General features: G+C 43.6%; 1 protein-coding gene across 3 annotated transcripts; it reads right to left on the reverse strand.

The window, feature by feature from the left end:
- Positions 1-4,555: 4,555 nt before the first annotated feature.
- On the reverse strand, positions 4,556-15,167 carry GNAT2 (G protein subunit alpha transducin 2). Of its 3 annotated transcripts, XM_003990410.5 has the most exons (8): positions 14,546-15,167; positions 12,816-12,858; positions 12,387-12,528; positions 11,510-11,667; positions 9,211-9,339; positions 8,850-8,979; positions 7,018-7,171; positions 4,556-6,006 (listed from the first exon to the last, which is right to left on the reverse strand). In XM_003990410.5, the coding sequence occupies exons 1-8, from the start codon at positions 14,661-14,663 to the stop codon at positions 5,816-5,818; spliced, it is 1,065 nt and encodes a 354-aa protein (XP_003990459.1). In that variant the 5' UTR covers positions 14,664-15,167; the 3' UTR covers positions 4,556-5,815. The 3 variants fall into 3 exon arrangements, with proteins under 3 accessions (XP_003990459.1, XP_044889199.1, XP_019693136.1); XM_045033264.1 differs by having other exon boundaries at positions 12,387-12,858; positions 14,546-14,651; XM_019837577.2 differs by lacking the exon at positions 14,546-15,167 and having other exon boundaries at positions 12,387-13,558.
- Between the last annotated feature and the right edge of the window lie 4,907 nt (positions 15,168-20,074).

Below are 20,074 nucleotides of genomic sequence, written 5' to 3' on the forward strand. Positions count from 1 at the left end.
TTGAACGCTCAACTGACTGAGCCACCCAGGTGCTCCTCTTATACTAACTTTAAGAACAAGGTTATTTCAGTTTCCTAGTACTGCCAGCTCATTCTCCAGGCTTCACAGTACAAGTCAGAGATCTGACCTGGACCAGCCACAACTCTCCACATAGCTTTATGGCTCTCTAAGCACAAGAGAAAACCAGGCTGCTTAGGGGCCTGAAATCAAAAGTTGATCTTGTCAGCAGTTAGTTAGCTTGTTAGCAGCTAGTTAGTAGGAAGTAAAAGATTTAGGTGAGGTACAAGGAATGAACTTCCTGGATGGTCAAGATCTGTGTTCCTTTACCTTTGTGTAAGTTTTAACCCCCCACCCCCATTTTCTCATAACTTATATGAATTACTTCTGCTAGGAGAACATACTCCAGAACAAGTCGGGACAGGACAGTTTTTTCTGATACTATGTCAGGCTTACATACCTGGCTCAACTCCAGTCTTCTTAGGAGTGAGAGATAATAAAGAAGGTTATATGGTAGTAGATACCTGAGGTGCAAGATTAACATACAGATTCCCTGGCTAAACTCTACTGAATTAAGTCTACTGGTCTTGGGAACATGTATTTTTAAATTTTTTTTTTTTAACGTTTATTTATTTTTGAGACAGAGAGAGACAGAGCATGAACGGGGGAGGGGCAGAGAGAGAGGGAGACACAGAATCGGAAGCAGGCTCCAGGCTCTGAGCCATCAGCCCAGAGCCCAACGCAGGGCTCGAACTCACGGACTCACGGACCGTGAGATCGTGACCTGAGCTGAAGTCGGACGCTTAACCTACTGAGCCACCCAGGCGCCCCGGGAACATGTATTTTTAAATACATGTCTCAGGTGGTTCTGATGAAGCTAACCTGGGCCAACATTTGGGGGATAACTGAATAGGACCCGATGTTAAAGATCAACACAAACAGTAGACAGATTTAACCTTAAAAAATCACTAGTAAACGACTGAGGCATTTTTTATTTGCCAAGGAATCAGAAGCACCTTTTGTATGTGACTTAGAGTGCCGTCCACCAAAAAAATTAGTATGAGAACTGTTAAGTCAAAGAACATTTCTTACACTTTTGATACAGAGTATTTAATCTTTATACATAATTAAGACAAAACACTTGAAGTTTCCAAACATTGGTTTAATTTTTTTTTACTGCATTTATTCAGTGAAAATGGAAAGCTACCTCAAAGTAAAGACAAAATCCTGTGACAGAGGTCTAACTATATATATGAAATAACATGAATATTCATTTACAGTTGGTGGATAAAGAGCAAAGCTAGCTAGCTCTAAATTACAGACTGGAAAGTCCTTTTGAAACAAGGCTAGGGAAAAGATAAATAGGACTGTTTGAGCAGCCAAATAGAAGACTCTTATGTATGTTTGCTGCTAACCCCGTGTTCCCTTCCTGAAAGCTAGTGGAAATCAACAAGGTAGCAGAAATCATCCAATATTAGCAAATAAGACTGCTGGGATACACCGTCTCAGTGTATTAGCATTCAGATGTAAGATCTTTGACAGCTGGAATATTAAATTTTGTACAATGTGGCTTATCTCCTATCCTCTACTACCCCCCACCCCACCAACCTCGCCTCCTGCCCCCATACTCCTTTCAGTTATCCAAACATTTTTACCTAGAGGCTTGTTTAAATGTAAGAGAGATTCCCAGTAGACATAACAAATCACAAGAAATTACCTGTTCTTTCTATTCTTCCTAACTGTTCCTCTGTGCTCATGGAGGATAAAGGTCCTGAGATCTCTCAGAATCTTAGGGAGAGTTGTTTGTCACTCTGGATTCTGGTCTTTTCCCTGCTTCCAATCATCTATGAAATCTCTGTCTTAACATCTCTCATCTGTTACTTAAAGTTGGACTAAATTATTCCTTCCTGCTATGACATTCTGTAATCCTGAGGCAATCGAAACAACATTTAAAAGTGCTTTTGTAAATATTCTTTATGATACTCAAGATTATACTATACTGCAAAACAAGTAATCTTATAAGGCAGTTCCAACAGTTGTATTCATTGTAGCTGGCTGTCTTTTCTCAGCATCACTTTTCCCATATTCATTTTGAACACCTGAAATGAAGTTCAACTGTAAATTTCTCTAAAATTTGTGCAGCTGGGTAAAAACAAAGGTCTTTGTTTTGCATTTAAATTCAGTTCTTTATTTCTGTTCATACTAGTGCTTGCCTTTTCATGGCCAGATGGCAGAAAAGTTCCCTTTTGAAGTCTGCACTATGTCTGACCTCACAGAGATGTCTTCATGCTTTTACCTAGCAGGATCACCAGAAGCTCTGGCACACTTGCAATCCCTGGGCCAACACTGAAGCCTGCTGGAATCTGTGCTCCGGGGGCTGTGCCGGGTAGAGAGGGCAGTGGGAGGTAAGAGCTCTTCACCCTTCACCACCTTCTCCACCCAGCATGGCCAGCACACTTTGGTCTACGGCACATCTCCAGTTATAGAGTGGGTTCTCAATGCTGTTATTTCTTACCTCGGGAATGGGGCTACCCTGATTTGGACTATTTGGGGTACATGTTGCATGAATTTTTTTTTTTATCAGAGTAGGAAGTGTTACAAGTAAATGTGTCTTTTATATTGCTTTTAAGACTGAATTTTTGTGCTGCTTTTATCCACAGAATGTAAAAGCACAGCTCCGATTCTATTGTATTCTTTCCATTATATTTTTATTGTGGTAAACTATACATAACATAAACTTTACCATCTTAATCATTTTTAAGTACATAGTTCAGTGGCACTAAGCACATTCACATTGTTGCGCAAACTGTCACCACTGCCCATCTCCAGAACTTTTTCATCTTCCCAAACTGAAACTCTGTATCCATTAAACACTAACTCCCCATTCCCTTCTCCTCCCAGCCCCTGGGAATGTAAGTGCAATCGTATAGTATTTGTCCTTTTGTGTTAATTGTACTGTATTTTTGTAAAAAAGATAAAGAAGAGCAACTGTCATCAGATCTACAAGAAGTGGAACATACTTCACATTTGGCTTACTGTCATCAGTGGCTAAATGCGCTGCAAGGGAACTACATTAAGATCTCTGCCCTTTAAGGATATGAACGGGATATTAATTACACCTTCAACGAACAAACTTAAAGTTATTTATATTTTTGTTATTTTATGCTAATTTCACATTCCACTTTGAGACTGATTTGTATTCAGTTTGGAGATGATTTTGTTAAATATGGTTTAGAGATGGCATAATTTAAAAATAACCAAGAATTTGGGAGTGGGAGGAGCTTAGGGAAATGAGAAGATTGACTGAATAGTGTGGTGTATGGTGGGCTTCCAGTAGCATGGTACATATATAGAACGCTGGCTTGGGATTCAGGAGACCTATTTTGGAGTTCTAGTTCTGCTACTTCCTAGCAGTTTGATCTTGATGAAGACACTCCTTCTCCCTGGGCCTCAGTTTCTTATCTATAAATTACTAGTGATGGGCCTGGACTATTTTAAACTTCCTTCTAGCTTTACCATTTTAAGAATTAAGATTGCAGTTCATGAAAATCAGGTCGAATTGTTTCTGACCTACCTTGTTACAAGAAAGAATTTCTGATGATAAAATTCAACATTATAGTGTAAATTTATTTAGAAAAATTTTTTTTTCAACGTTTATTTATTTTTGGGACAGAGAGAGACAGAGCATGAACGGGGGAGGGGCAGAGAGAGAGGGAGACACAGAATCGGAAACAGGCTCCAGGCTCTGAGCCATCAGCCCAGAGCCCGATGCGGGGCTCGAACTCACGGACCGCGAGATCGTGACCTGGCTGAAGTCGGACGCTTAACCGACTGCGCCACCCAGGCGCCCCAATATAGTGTAAATTTAAAAGGAAGCAAAAGAAGACAAAGACAGCAGAATGAGTAGAGTACCAGAAGACCAGGCCCATTGGCTATTTTCATGCTTGGACTATAGGGCCGGTTGTATATGAACATCCATAACCAAGAAGCCTAGGGTAGGCTTTTATAGTTTGGCCTCTAACCAAGTCCTGCTTAGAGTCAAAGAGCAAGGAGAAGATAATAAAAGAAGTAAACAATCTGATACAATTTGTGGGGAAGTTGGGCTACCCTATCTGAAGATCAGATAAGTGAGATAAATTAGATTTGGGGCCTGAATAGACAGGATCTTAGCCGGAGTGAGGATTCTTAACCTGGGACTTCAGGGCTCCAAAGGTAGAATTTATTCCTAGTATGTTGGTTTCCCTTATAATTTTATGCATTTTTAAATATCCTGAGAAGAGGTCTATAGGTTTCATCAGACTGTTGGAGGGATCCATCATGCAAAAAAAGGCTCGTAACCCCTGTATATGGAGTTAAAGCAAAACAGGTTAGTGATAGTTGGAATATGCCATTTAGAAACAGTCCCTGAACAGAGCTCTTGGATGCATGAAGTCTTGCCCAGGTTTTTTTATGTGGTAAAGTTTTATAATTGGCAATAGTCAGAGTACTTTCCCTTATTTCTCTGGTACTTCTCCCAAGTTGACTTCTTTTCATGGAATCAAAAAGACGATTAAATGAGTCCAATTTTAACAGCTGCAAATTTATTCTTCAGTGTATTTCAAGCTCATATGGCTCTCTAGTATCAATATTGCTAGTAACAGCCTAAGTGTGAATATGTGTTTCTGGCAAGGAACAGATTTTCATTTTAATTGACACTTTCTTTTATATACTAAATCTTGGACGCCAGGAGCTTTCCTCACTAGTAGTTGTAGATGCTAAATCTGTACTTGACTTCACCACCTCCTGTCAAGATAAATGCAAGCTTCGTTTCCCCTCAAAGGAGTTCAAAGAAATAATTTACTTGTTGTCCTGTATCGGGAGATGTTGTTTTCAGCCAGGCATCACATGGATCCAACTGCAAAGATTTTCAATGCCCAAAGCAAGATCAGCTGCTTTTTTTTTGTTCTGAAACATGTAGCAGTTGAAATGAGAATTCTAGGTTTGCTCAGTTACTCTAAATTCTGTGATCGAGAAGTAGTAGCAATAAAAATCATTAATACTCCAAGTGGGAGTGTGTTGAAGTCTTCTAAATTTATTCAGAAAGTGTCTTGTGCACCTGAGACAGTTACTTACAGAGATAAAGGAAACTCAGTTTTTACAGTAGTTGGGGGGCAGAGAGAGAGTCTGCTTAATAAAGATTATCATTTTTAGACATGTGCCTTAGAAACTAACAAACTTACATCTTCTATTCAGTGATCCAGATCTCTGAGCTAAGGCACATAGGGTCTGTTAGTAAAAAATGGTGGTAAGGTTTACTGAGATCTCATTTTTTATTTTTCAATTTTTTCCAGACAGTAGGGAAAGTTGCTGTTGTGCTTGGGATAGTTCATCTAAAAACTTGGTCTTGAATTTCATAAATGGCTGCTTTTACATAGGATTTCTTTCTGTGACTCTGACCACACAGCTTTTATGTTCCTTCCCTTCAGTTATGTTTGTGATCATTAAGAATAACCCTGTGAAGTAGTAGAAAAGTTACCTTCATTTTGTAGATGAGGGACTCAAGGCTCAGAGAAATGAAATATTTATACTTTGTAGTAAATTGCAGAACCAGTACTGGCACCTGGGTCTTCTGACTCTTGGGTTTGTATTCTTTAAACTGCACTAGCTACCCCACTTTGAAAAGAATATATGGGACACAGTTGTGATCATGTAGAGTCTGTCTCCAAGGGAGAATGGATTCACTCTTCATGCCATGGTATATTGATCTATGATTTTTCTGCTTGAAATGAACCAGATTCCAAGCCTGGTTGTGGAATGTATACTTGAGGAGTGATGAGGATTAGAACAGCCCACAGTCCTTGAGATTTTCTTTGATGATAATATCTGTAACTGCATCAAATACAAATTTGACATTCTGTGTGTCTGTAGCACAGGTCATGTGACTGTAGATTTCTTTGACATCTTTTCGCATGTTGAGGTCAAGGAACTGACTCTTGATGTAATTCCCTGCATCTTCAAAAGAGTTGTTCCCTGGTTTCCCAGAAAAAATAGTGAAGAAATGGGATAAATTAACCCTTTTTAGCTGCTGACTTTTTTTTTTTTAATGTTAAAATTTATATATTTTGAGAGAGGGAGAGTGCAGGTGCACATGGTGTGCTTGCATACAAGTTGGGGGAAGGGCAGAGAGAGGAAAGAGAGAATCTCAAGCAGCCTCCACACTAATGCATGGTTTGATCCCACGAACCACGAGATCATGACCTGAGCCAAAATCAGGAGTCAGACCCTGAACCAACTGAGCCACTCAGGCATCCCTGCTCACTTACTTTTTAGGTGACCCACTCGATCCTTGAAATGTGTTGGACAGCTGCAGTTGGGAACATATTTTTAAGGGGAGGGTCCTCTTCTCTATTGTACTCCAGTGTTTATCACTTGAGTTGAGCAACAGAATTGAGGAGAGGGATCTCTTTGTCTCTGCCCTTGATTTCTGGGAGGTATCATTTAAATAGTCTGTGGCTCTCCTGCATCCTGTCTATTCTGTTCCAGGGACATTTGATTTTAAACTTACGACTGAATACCCAAGTTTCTCAGATCAGACATCCAAGTATCACTTGGATATCACAAAGCGCATAAGAGGAACTGAGTATTAAGGGGATATGGCGGGGGAGGGAGGGGGCACCTGGGTGGCTCAGTCGGTTACGTGTCTGACTTCAGCTCAGGTCATGATCTCATGGTTTGTGAGTTCAGGCCCCATGTTCGGCTCTGTGCTGACAGCCTGGAGCCTGCTTTGAGTTCTGTGTCACTCTCTGACCCTCCCCCACTCATGCTGTCTCTCTCTCTCTCTCTTTCTCTCTCTCAAAAATAAATAAACATTAAAAAAAATTTTTAAGGGATAAGGGATCATCAGCCTGGCAAAGCAAAGGAGTTTCACACTTAGTACCCCTTAAAGACAGGTTCCTTTAGGTCTTCTTGGTATAGGAAATGAGGCAAACACCAGTCATTACCAAGAAAGCATTACCATTATCTCCATCCCTTGACACTTACCATCATAGTCTGGAAAACAAATGCTGAGATGGACTTTCTTGATTTTTTCCTCAAAGAGGTCCTTCTTGTTGAGAAAGAGGACAATGGAAGTAGCCGCAAAGAACTTGTGGTTACATATGCTGTTGAAGAGGTGTAATGATTCATGCATGCGATTCTAATAAGAGGAGACACCATCAGAGATATCAGACTGAGCTTATGGGCTATTGTCTACTTCCTGTTCTTGTTCCCCTTGGAGAGACTAGTGCTCCAAATGTAAGAGGAAAGTTGGGGAATAGCTTATCTCTTTTTAGTGTGGTGGGATAGGGCCAAAGAAATCTAGCTGCCTTTCTCATCCTTTTTCTGTCCTAGCTGTGTGACTTGGGGGAAATCCCTGAACTTTTCTGAGTTTTAGTTTCCCTGTCTCATAGGGTTGTTACGGAAGTTCAATGAGATCATGTATGAGTGTCTATGATAGTGGCTGGCATATAGGTGTACAATAAATGTTAGGTCAATCTTTGGCAGCCAGGGCACTGCGAAGGATTTTGACTCCGTAAGTGCTGCTTATACAGAGTGGAAACTAGGCCTGAGTTGTCATGTGCCCATTTGCATCCCCATGATAATTTTTCTTTTCAGGATGATTCTGATAAGCTTCTGTTACAGAGTCCTGGGTCTCTGTGTGGGCAGGAACATAATAGGAATTATTGCCCCATTGTCAAATGGTGAGGACTAGAGAATTTCTCAGCACCATACCACAAGCCCTTCTGCCTTATTTCCTCCTCTGATTGCCACTCTGAGCAGGTGAGAAGTGGTGCTATATATCTGCAGAGTCTAGATGTTGCCAAGTGCCCCAGACCAGCCTGTTTTTAGGGAGCAGGGCCTTTAGGATTTCAAGTATGCTATTATCTGACTTGGGCTCAATCTTTTCACCCAATGAAGAAAGAAAACAAATCTACTTTTTGTGGCCTTTTGTCATTGCTAATGCTCCTGTAGAACCCCGTAAGACTTCATAGACTTCAGGGTTAAAGGTGGAAGAGATCTTGAAAAATGAATGATCCCATAAGACATTTTGGCTAGAGGATATTCATAGTGCTCTAATGTGAACTTGAACTACTAAGGAGAAGGGAGAACAACTGAGACAGGGATGGGAGTATAGGAGCTTTGTCTCCTATCAATAAGCTATGGGCCTCCATCAGCATGTTCCATGCCTTGATATTCTCTCAGACTCCAAGACTGGGCGGGCTGACGCTTGGTCTACAGAGCTCCTATCTTGTTAAATTCTGCAGGCTCAAGAGACTCACCCCTCAGGTAGTCTTCCACCTGCCAATTTAAGTGGCATGTGAGAAACCTGGTCTGCAGGTCTCCCCTTAGTCCTGTTGACAGTACATATTTAGGCTTCCAAGTGAGGTTAGTAGTCCAACCCTTCTGTTGCACAAAGATGCACATCATACATTGTTTTTCTGCTCTATCATTTTCATCTCCTATCCTTTATTTCCATAGGTGGCCTGGAAGAGTCCTAAGTGTAACCCCTGCGCTTTGCCCAGTTGTGATCCCTTGTCCCTTTAATACTCTGTTCCTCTTGTGAGCTGTGTGATATCCAGGTGATTCTTGGATGTCTAATTTGAGACCAAGCTCACCTCCAGTAAATCTAGAGCTCCAAAGTGCTAACCTGGAACCTGCAAAATGGGAAGTTTTTCTAGAATTATTTACTGAGGCATTGATTTGTGTGCCAGAGGACTGCTAGACTGTCAATGTTAGCTGAAATCACCCAAGCTGAAGAATTGGTGACACAAAGCTTAGAGGAAGGGTCACAGGGGGACTGTCTATGAAAGCTGCTTACTGTAAGGGCCACTTACCACTTCGTCATCTTCCACTAGCACCATATCATAGGCACTGAGGGCCGCACAGAAAATGATGCAGGTGACTCCCTCAAAGCAGTGGATCCACTTCTTTCTCTCTGATCGTTGCCCTCCCACGTCAAACATCCTGAGGGAAGAAGCAGCACATGTACTTGGTGTTTACAGAGGGGTGGCCACTTTGGGGCCAGTCGGCAGTGAGATGGGAAATGGGGAGGAAAGAGGGACAAATAGGATAGTTATTCAGATTGGGCTTTAGTGAAGGCCAAGAGGCATCCCCAATCCCCTTTTTTGGTATCTGAGGTGACCCCAGGGAACCATGTGTGTATCTGTGATGCCCCCCAGAGAGCTGTGTACTCACCTGAAGTTCAAGTCTTTGACGGAAAACTTGGTCTCAATGATGCCTGTGGTTTTGACTCTGGACCGTAGCACATCTTGCTCATTAGGGAGGTAGTCGGGGGCTGTAATCCGGTCTAATTGGTTCAGGTAGCTAGAGAAAAGAGATTGGAATGGATTAAACTTTACACAGCCAGGGCCAAGAAAGGTAAAGGTCCTATCCAAAGTTATATAACTAACTTGGTGATGAAATCAGGACTAGAGTACATATTGTTAAATCTAGGGTTCTTTCCTTCAAACCCTCATGTGTCCTTACAAAAGGGAGTGTGGGCTGAGAGGCATGCCCAGTTGTGGCAGGGGTTCTGTCACATTTAAGTCAAATCAGATAACTTTTCCTTAAGTTTTGCCTGGCTACAAAGTTTTCTAGATCCTTCAGTAAGATTTGGTGGTTTAAATGAGTGTCAAAAGTTCCAACAAGAAGCAGGAGTAGGGGCTCCTGGGTGGCTCAGTTGATTGAGCTTCCGACTCTTGATTTTGGCTCAGGTCATGATCCCAGGGTCGTGGGATCAAGCTCTGTGTCGCGCTCTGTGCTGAGCGTGGAGCCTGCTTGAGATTCATTCATTCATTCTCTCTCTCCCCCCGCTTCTCTCTTCTCCTCCCCCACTTTCCCTTTTCCTCCCCCTCCCCCACTCACGCTCTCTTTAAAATAAAAATAAGTTTAACAAGAAGCAGGAGTAGACTAAAAGAGACTTCAGAGACATAAGAGACGTGAATCGGTTTAATACATGGACCTTGTTTATATCCTGAATCAAGTTGAGGGGCAAACAGTTGAGATAACTGGGGAAACTTAAATGAGCACTGGCTTGGATATTTGATGACATCAAGGAATTATTAAATATTTAGGTGTGGTGGTTATGTTGTGATTTCTTTTTTTAAAAAGAGCCTCTCTCTCTTTTTTTTTTTTTTTTTTTGAGAGATACATAGTGAAATTTTTAGTATGTAATAATAGGATATTTGGGACTTTCTTCAAAATAATCCAGTGGGAGATGGAGATAAAATGGAACAAGAGTGGTCATGAGCTGGTAACAGTTGAAATCAGGTGATTCACTGTATTATCCTACTTTCATATGTGTTTGACAGTTATCATGAAAAAAACTTTTTTTTTTAAAGACAAGAGGAATGCAGATGTGAAGTGGGATGACAGAGAAGAAGGGAAGGAAAATTAACAAGTGTGTAGTATATGCCAGTATTTTCACATTTAAATTCTCATTTAACCTCATACACCTTCAAGTTTCATGTCCCATTTTACAGATGAAGGTTAATTTCAGAAGAGTTGAATAATTTGTCGAAGGTCAAGAGGCACTGTGGTATATTGTAAAAAGCATTCAACTTTGCGGTCAAATAGATCTGGAGTCAACTTTAATCTCTGCCATTTAACTATGTGACTTTGGGCAAGTTAGTTAACTTCTCTGAACCTCAGTTTTTCATCAGACTAATAAAAAGTACTATCTACCTCGAATAATCAAACGAGATGGTGCACCTCACACACCCAGCAATGCCTGGGCCTTAGTGAGTAAGTGCTCTGTGGATGGTAAATGATAACTGTGTTACAAAATTAGATGACAGAAGAGGGATTAAATCCAGGTCTGACTACAGAGCTCATGCCCATCTATGAAACCATGCTGTTTGAGGTAGGCTTGATAAACTCTCTGTACCTTATCTTTTTGGAATCAGCTTTGCAAAGTTGGTTCTTTTAAATCCCTGACCTACTTCCTTTGGTTTGCCCTGGAAGTTTCTGTGTCTCATGCCCTGGCACCCTGATATAAAATGCTATGTGTGAAGGAGGCATTCGTTTCTGGTTGGTGGCCTAAGTAAATACACCTAGGTTACCAGCTAGAATATTCCATCCTGAAAAGGCCATCGTTAATCACCTGTTTCCTGGGAGGGCATGTGGCAGAACTGCAGGTCTGTCTTTGTGTTTGTGGTTCTGAAAGGAGAGACTATGTGCATGAATTTAAGAGGACAGCAGTCTGAGGGCTACTAAGCAGGGCACATTTGTTATTAATTTGGGGGTCTTCAGCTCTATAGGCTTCAGTGAGCCAGATTGAAGCAACACAGTGGTGACAACTATGTCTGTGTCCCTCTCTAAAGGCATTAAGTTCAAAGCATAGTAAAACACTGCTTAAGCCTAACACAACAGGTATCCACGCTGAATTCAGTCCTTTGTGACTCCAGCTTTCATGCCTGAAATTTTAGTCTGCTTGTGATTTCTCCTAGAAGGTTGTTTATAGCTAATCCCACCCCTTCCCCAGTCAGAGTCTTACTAAGATGCTGAGTCATTGAGCTGGTACTCTGCAGCTCTCTCGAAGCAGGCTTGCACCCCACCATCCTTCCACAACTTCCTGATGACCTCAACCAGCTCGGGAGGCATGGTGCCCTCCTCAGTGGAGTCAGCCAGGTTGTTGAGCTGTCGCCCAGTATCCTGTAAGGCAGAAACCTGGCTGAGAACTACACAGGAGTAATGGCTTTCCAGGAGGCTCCTGGGAATACTACTGAAAAGAAAGCATTTTGCATTGCTACTAAAGCCTAAGATGGAGATTGCAGCCAGTGAAGATGTTAAGAAAACATATGGATTAATTTTGAGTGTGCTTCTGAGATGTAGAGGGTGGCAATTTCTCTAGTCCTAGGATGTCTAGGGGAAAATAGGTTCCAGGGGCTTCCTCTGTGGTGTTTCTGTCTCCCATCCTTAGTTCAAAAGAGTACCGCCACAAAATGTGGGCCCTCTGCTCGCAGGGAGGTTGGAAGTTTAAAGACCAGATTGACCATGACATAGGTCAGATGGTAGACAACCATCACCTTTGTTCTTTCAATGATCCAAAGCTAGGAAAAGACAAATGCCAGAACTAGGGATTTAGCTTGTAAAAGTTCCATAGCCAGGCAAGGAGCCCAGGGGAGCATGTTAGATGGTAAGGTAAAAGAAAAAGGCAGAGGAAGCTGAGAACAGGTTTTGGTAATGTATTATAAAGGTAGGGATTGCACACTTCTCCAAGACTGAAGTAAAAAGACTGGAAGCTCAGTAGGCAGGACTTAGTTCTACGAAACTCTTTTCTGACCCATATTTCCTCATAGCTTGTCAGCTGCCTGTTTTCTGATCATTAGCCTTTCCTTCCAACCTTAACCGCATTGCTGTTAACCACATACCGCACAGCTTGGTTCAGCATAGTCAATACCCAGTGTGGACATGGCCTGGATGATAGCCAAGATGGACTGCAGCATATTCCCGTAGATGATGGCCTTGTACTCCAGACACTCTTCTGGTGAATAGCCATCCTGATGAATGATCCTGCAAGACACCCGGCCCATAGTTGGACCTGAGTAACCAGCCCTAAGGGATTGGGGATCTGGAAGGATTGAAAGGGTCATAAGAACACAATCTATTCCTATGGCTGTCCCAAAGTGGAGGGTGAGGGGAAAAGGGCATGCAGATGAGGGGCATTGGGAATCAGGTTCTTTATATCCTTTACATCTGGGTGCCTTCAGGATGAAGAGCCCTTCACCTTCCATGTCTCTACTGGCTCTACTGACTTCATCACCCTACCTCAGTCCTCGGGGGGCTTTGTTCTTACTCACTTCATCTGTTTGACGATAGTGCTCTTTCCTGACTCCCCAGCACCTGCAGGGAGAAATGCTTATGCTTCAGGTTTCCACCAATTCTCCCCAACCCTCCAGTAGATGGCTTGTGAGAAGTCTAAGCCAGGGCTTGCTTGGGAGTCTTGTTAGGAGACAACCTGTAGGGATGATTGCTGCCCTCAATTTCTGTCAGCCTTGAGCTCAGGCCATTCAGTCTGGATTTAGAGCAGAGTTTCTCAGCCTCTGCACTGTTGACATTTTGGGCTGGACAATTATTTTTTTTGTGGGAGGCTGTCCTGTGCATTGTATGGTGTTCAGTGGCATTCCTGGCCTCTACTCACTAGAGGCCAGTAGCACTCTTCTCTTCCAGTTGTGACAACTAAGAATGTCTCCAGACATTCCCGAGCGTCCTGGTGAGGGGTGAGGGTGGTGGCAAAATCTCGTTGAGAACCACTGATAGAGTCAGGGAATTCCTTTAACACGTTTCTCCTCTGCCCAGTTTTACTCAGGAGAGTGATCTTGGAGCAGGATTGCAGAGAGCTGGATAACTTCACTGAAACAGTTTTTTTCATCATCTTGCTTTTTCCCTTATTGGCTAAAATGCCCTACTATCCTCTCATTTACACTCTGCTCTCCCTCCACATACCCTTCAACTCTCTCCCCCAGTTTGCACTGCCCTGATGCCCTAACCTCCCTCCCATTTAGTCTATGCTGGTTCCCTTTAAGCTGCTTATCCTGAATGTAGAAGAAAGCTGCTTAGGCTTAAAAGATCTCTCAGTGGCCTTGCTATCTCTTTCCCCTTCTGTAGCTTTTGGGCTTCTTGGAGTCTGAGTCCAGCTTACAGTGGTATGCTCACAGATTGGCTGGGCAAAAGGAGGTGCCACCGCCTGGGGCTCCAGTTCACAGGCTCCTCATGGGCTTGGAAACAGCCCAGCCAGCTAATCTGCTGCTGCAAAGACCCCCCCAGCTAGCCTATCTCTGTACTACTGTTGGGTTTTTTTTTCCTAAACCAGGTGTCCCAAACTCTTTATTGAACCAAGAGGTTCTGTTTGCAGCTGTGACCAATCTCTCTGACCAACAGAAGAAGGTGCTTGTTGTTTTTCAGCACAGACCTGTGATCTGCTTAGGGCTCATCAAGTTGATGAACCTCCCATCTGGAAGGGGCTTTCAAGGCAGCTACTGAACAGAAAGCCAGCAAAGGACTGCCGTAGACATTCCTCCTCCCTCAGGGCTGGCTCCCTAGTTATAAAATGTATACAGAATGTTTACTGGAGGCAAGGAGAAGGAACCCATTTATGTGGCAAGAACCAGTGGGCCTGCGCCTGGGACTACATGGCACTGATGCTATGGCAGGACTTCTGAGTCCACTGACTCAGAGCTTTCTGACTGCAGATCAGGTAACTCTAAGCCCAGGGTTCACGGCATTTACCAAGCTGTGAGGTGTGGGCTTTGGTTAGATTTGGAGATGGATGGGTCTCTCCCAGCCCTTGCACACTTCCTGGTTCAAGGAAGAGCAGAACTATTCCAAGGTAGCTTTGGTATTCTGCAGCTCCTTGGGGTGGCTATGCTCAGCCCTGGAGCCCTGATCCCTTAGCCTGAGACCAGATGGGGAGAGGAAAATGACCGGCCATCCGTCCTCCCCGTGGGGTGGGCTAGAACCCATCTACCATTCAGGATAAGCAGGAAGGAGCAGTACCTTCTTCTCTGGCTCATCCTCCCATCTCGCTCACCCAGCAGTAGCAGTTTGACGGTCTTGGCTTCCTTGTCAGCATCCTCCTGCAGCTTCTTTTCTAGCTCCTTGGACCTCTTGGCCAGTTCTTTGTCCTCAGCACTGGCTCCACTCCCCATCTTTCTGCTATCTCCTTCTCCGCTGCTTCTTCTGGCCCTTAAGCTTCTTCTCTAGGGTTTCCTATCTGTGAGATGGAAGATAAGGAAAAAGTAAATTGGGATCGAGTATCAGTTTTGTAGTCCTCCTCAAAAGCTGGTCGATAAGGGGCTTGGTGAGGGAGCAGGCTCTAGGTTCTCGTCCCCTGCCTGTCTTGGGTGAGACTTTCTACCCCAGCTGGAGACCTACTTAGTCTAGGGATTGTAGCCTTTTTATCTAGCAATGTGATGGGTCAAGCCAATTAAGAGCTCAGTATGACAAAGGGCAAAGACATGTGTTTCTGTAACTAAGAAAATGGCTGGATTTTGACACAGGAGGACAGAATGCGGGTACTGGAGCTTTCTGGAATGAGATCACAGCTGTCCCATCCTTTTGAGGGGCTGATCTCCTAAAAGTCTCTTTCTTTCTTGGATTCACTTGCATTTTAGCTCTAGAGATTAGATGTGTAAACGTAGGAAGCTCTGCCTGTCCTGAGGCTCCAGATTTTAGAGTCTTGTTTTCAAGGGCTTCAAGGCATCAAAGCACCCTCTCCATCATACCAGGCTGGTCCTGGCAAGGAAATCTTGTTTAGGGTGGTGCCCTTCCTGGAAAAATTAGAAATGTTTCCTCCAGCTCCTCCAGTGGCTGCTGCACCAGGAAGTTATTAGCATTGTTCTGCTATGTTGGGTAATCTCTCTATGTGCTTCTTTATAGCACTTATCCCTTCATACTGTACTTTGCTTTATGAATGGGTTTCTCCCAGGCTGAATTCCTTCCGCTGGAGGTCAGGGACCAAATCTGATTCATATGTGAGCCCTTTAGACCGTGTGGTTTATTAGCAGACCCTCAGTAAAAGTTTGGTGAATGAATGAAAGAAAAAGTATACACAGAGAGAGCGGGCCTCCAACTCTGTAAAGCCACCTGAGGCCTACCCTCACTTGGTGAGTGAACTTTGCTGTTTAGAGTGGGAGTTTGTGCTGCCTCATACAGGAAACTGCTTCCTTGGGAAATTGGACTCTAGCCTCTGGCTTTGCAAAGGTTGGGGCAGCCCTCCCTCTGGCCCTCATTCCAGCTGCCCCTTCCTGGGAAGAAATGCCAGAGAGGAACCCAGGAGTTCTCTTTTGGACCTATGGAAGACTCTCTCCATCGGTCATATTTCTCTGTGCCAGTTATTTCCGTTTAATTAAGTGGGTTGCTGGTGGAGCCTCCTCAGTACTTCGGGATTTTGCTACCCAAAATGTGGTGCAAGGCCCAGCCTAGATCACCTGGGAGCTTCTTGGAAGTGCAGGATCTCAGGCTTTAACCTAGATCTGATTTAGAGCCTGCGTTTTAACTGGATCGCAGGTGACTCTAAGCATGTTAAAGTTCGGGAAGTGCTGCCCTAGGAGGTACTAGGGAATTGTTTTTTCCTCAAACCTGCCTAATCATGAGGATCACCTGAGATGCTTGTTTCTGTGTGTTATCAAATCTTAGGTCTCACTGATTGGAAGATCACTCAGATTTCAAAGATGTTAAAATATCCTATATGTTTTTATAAAGGGGTGTGCTTTAGAATCATTAAGTTCCGGCAATAGTGCTAATTCCAGATCCTGAGAAACTCTTTTAAACTAATACAAGTGATTATCATCATCTGGCAAGTTTGGAAAAACCTGATCCAGAAGAGTGGTTCTCAACTTTTGTTGTACTTTGGAATTTACCCAGAGAGCTTTAAAAAATAATACTGATCTAATTGGTCTGGAATACAGTCTAGGTGTGGAGATTTCCAAATTTCCCCAGGTGATTCTAATGCGCAGCCAAGGAGTTGAGGACTTAACCTGAGCTTGAAGGGCTTAACGTGTTCTTCCCTTTTAGAGTGGAACTGCACTGTAGTGGCCTGTGCATTTGGACTGAGAAGCTGGGAGGGAGCCCCTGGGCCTCCCACCTACCAGGTACCCTGAGCCATTGCTGAGCTCCTTCTTCCTTCCACCACCTTTCAGCTGCATATCTGAGCATCTGGCTGAGAAGCCCTGGGCCTGGAGCCCAGACTCTCAGGGCTGATGGAGAAATAGGTAGCCGCCACGGTGCCTTCCCTAGTGATCATGTTTTCCCAATCAAAAATTGGCAAGTGCTTCTTGACTTAAAACAGGAGAGTGTCTTTGAAATTGTGATTGTCTTGGAATCTTGGCTATAAGGTTTCAGTAATTATACCTCCCCAGCCCAGCCCTAACCTACCCACAATATTGGTAACCTACACCCAGGCCAGAGCTGTGCTGAAGTCTGTTGTGTTCAGAGCAGGGGACTGCCAGCCACTGTGCTGGCCGAGTTAATGTGGCTCCTATCAGTTCATTCTCACACTAACTTCAAGGTAAGTGCTCTGTCCCCAGTTTACAGACCAGAGAACTGAGACTTGAGAGGTAAGTAACCTGTTCAAGGTCCTATAGTTTAATGAGCAGACAAATCAAGTGATCCTTCTTCCCACGACCCCCACATAAGCAGCCAGTGAAAGAACACTTGGAGGAAACAGGCAACATGCATGAGCTCGAAAACAGTAGCACTTGCAATGTTAAAGGAACCACTAACTTGTTTGACGCATGGAGAAAATGTTCGAGCTTGTTCCTTTTTCAGCTACCACCTCTGCAAACTTCTGTGCTGCTCCTACTTGTTTTGTAGTTTGCTGGGCTCCCATTCCGACTACTAAGCTGAGTAAGAGAGCTCCTGACCCTTGCCTGGCCTCTAATTGTGCTGACCCATCCTGATGCCAGTGACCTCCTGCCTCCCGTCTTCAGCTCTGATGCCTTTCGAAACTGTGACTGTTCTACTTTATTATCGCATTTGGGTTCAGTGACCTGGTGGAGTAGGAAAAGCATGTACGTGCTATTCCCATTTAGAAACACAGAAATATGATCCTCACATTAATAAACAAATTAGCATCAAAATCAGCTAGAGCTCAGGAGTCCTACTCACAGCCTGATAACCAATCATTTTGAGGGAAGCAAGACTCACCATTTCCCAACGAATTTGGTCCTGTTTCCTGAGCTAAGGGGAGACCTCAGGATCTGTCTTACCCTCAGTGATGGGGATTGTGGAGAAAGCCTTGTCTCAGCTGGAGTAGGGAGGTCATGAATGAAGAATTGCCCTCAGGACCTTCCAGTCCAAAGGAAGAGGGGTAAATTCACAGAGAAGCAGCTGAATTGAAGGAACACTGTGCTAGTGCTGGAGAATTCAAAGCTGTTTAAAACCTACCCTCCACCCCTGGTAGGAAAGACCATTAGAAACACATTTAACTGTCAGACTGAAAAATTCTGTAGAAGAAAGGAGGGAGCAACTAAAATGAACAGACTTGCAACAGAGAAGCAGAACAACAATAGAAACGGAGGTAAGGCATTTTGGGGAGAGGAAAGAAAGCATGAGAGAATGCATGGAGGCCCGAGGTGCAACGTGTGCTCTGGGAAGACTGGGAAATGAGATGTGACTGGTGGGGCAGGAGAGGGAAAGGTGCAGGGAAAGGTGCGTGGAGAGGAGGGCTGGGAGAGGACAACAAAGGGGCATTGGGGCTAGCCAGTGAGGGCCTGGAATGACAGGGCATGGCTAGAGCCATTTGAATACTTACAAACTAGTATGGGTGGATGCAGCTGTATGGAGTTGTAAACAATGCTGGGGGACAGGTTGCTTGGACAAGCTGAGAAACCAGAACCGAGTAGCTTGGTTCCAGAAGGATCTAAGCGTAGGGGATGCTTTGGGAAACTGTTCTGGCCAAGGATCTTTGTGAGGCTGGAGGTGTTCTCTCCAGAGTCCGGTGTCTGCAGAGTGGTCTGGCCTAGTGGGGAGGCTGACATCACAAGTGAGCTGTGGGCCAGGGGCTAAGAGAAGCCTTCTTCAGAGAATTAAGGAGCATACTTGAGTGGGGGCCTGGGGTTCAGGGAGGGCCATTTAAGGAACCATCTGGTGAATAGAGTAGGAGGGAGGGAGCTGTATTTAGAGCTAGGGAAGATCTCAGAGGCTCAAAGACAACATTATGGCCCCAACATGAAAGAAGCTGGAGGCCAAAGAGGATGACTCACTCCTTCACTTTCCAAACTGTTTTTGCGTAGACAGTGAACCCCGCTTAGATTCTTACTGGTGTTGTGTAGGTGGAGAGATCGATGCTTAGCTGTAATCAGGACACACTTCCTAGCAGGCACTGTGTACCAAATGGCCTGGAAATAGGGGAGGGTTGTGGGGTGAAGGGTGTGTTGCAGATGGGACTAGGGAGGAGCATGAAGGGACTAGTGAACCGGTTTGCCTGGGTAGGGTGGAGGGCAGGGATTGCCACCTATGGGCTGGTTAGGTAAGTAGGTCCGGATTAAGGGAGAATCTGAATGAGACCTAGCCCAATGCAAGATACCGCCCCTTAAAACTATGTCAAAATATGCATTTTATCAGAGTACAGTTGACATTCTACATGGTTACCTGCTGCTTGATTTTTAATTTTGAGATTTATTTTGTCATTCATTGTTGAGAGCCCAACGACTTCAAGATTCCTAAAGATCCCAAGACCAATTTAGTCTGGGATTAAGACCCAGGAGGGTCTGTTGGGAGTGGGGTGTGGAGGCTGTTACAGATTTGTTTGTTGTTTCCTATTCCCTTGATTTATATAAAAGTAATGGCTATGCATGGTAGACAATTTTTTAAATGCAGTTAAGTATAAAGAAGGAAATATAATTCCCAATTCTACCACCCACAGATAATCATTTGTAAACTTTTTGGTGTGTCTGTTTTCTATGCATATATGTCATATAATTAGGGCCATACTGTATGTACAGATTTTTACATTCATTTTTTTGAAACCAAGCTTTACATTGTAAACATTTCCACCTCATTAAGAAATTCTCCAAGAACAATTTTTAATTGTTGTATTTCATTGCATGCATATGACAAAATTTAAACATTTCCCTATTGTTGGACCTTTATGTTCCCAGCCTTTCTATATGATAAACATTGCAGTGATGAACAAATTCGTGCATATTTTTCTGGCAGCTCTTTAGAAGAACAATTTCCTGAAAGTGGAATTACTAGGTTAAATAATAGGAACTTTTGAAAGACTCTTGATTATGTATTACCAAATGGCTTTCAGAAAGATTATGTTGATGTTCGTGTCCAGTAGTGTATGTGTGTCCCATCTCACTACACCCTTGCGTGTATTAGGATTTTTTCCCCTTAATCTTTGCTAAGTTGATGGGTAAACATCGTTATTTCCTTTGTTTTATTGGTTTGATTGCTTCTTTGTGAGGTGAACTCCCCCACCGCCATGTTTATGGAGGCCATAGTTTTTTGAGTTTGCCCAGGGTAAGGAGGAGCAGCAGGCAGAGATCAATAGATGTGACACCAGATACACACAGATAGTAGGGTCCAGGGTCCAGAATCCAGCTTGGGGAGA

The sequence above is a fragment of the Felis catus genome, chromosome C1, assembly GCF_018350175.1.
Source record: "Felis catus isolate Fca126 chromosome C1, F.catus_Fca126_mat1.0, whole genome shotgun sequence".
NCBI classification, from domain to species: domain Eukaryota; kingdom Metazoa; phylum Chordata; class Mammalia; order Carnivora; family Felidae; genus Felis; species Felis catus.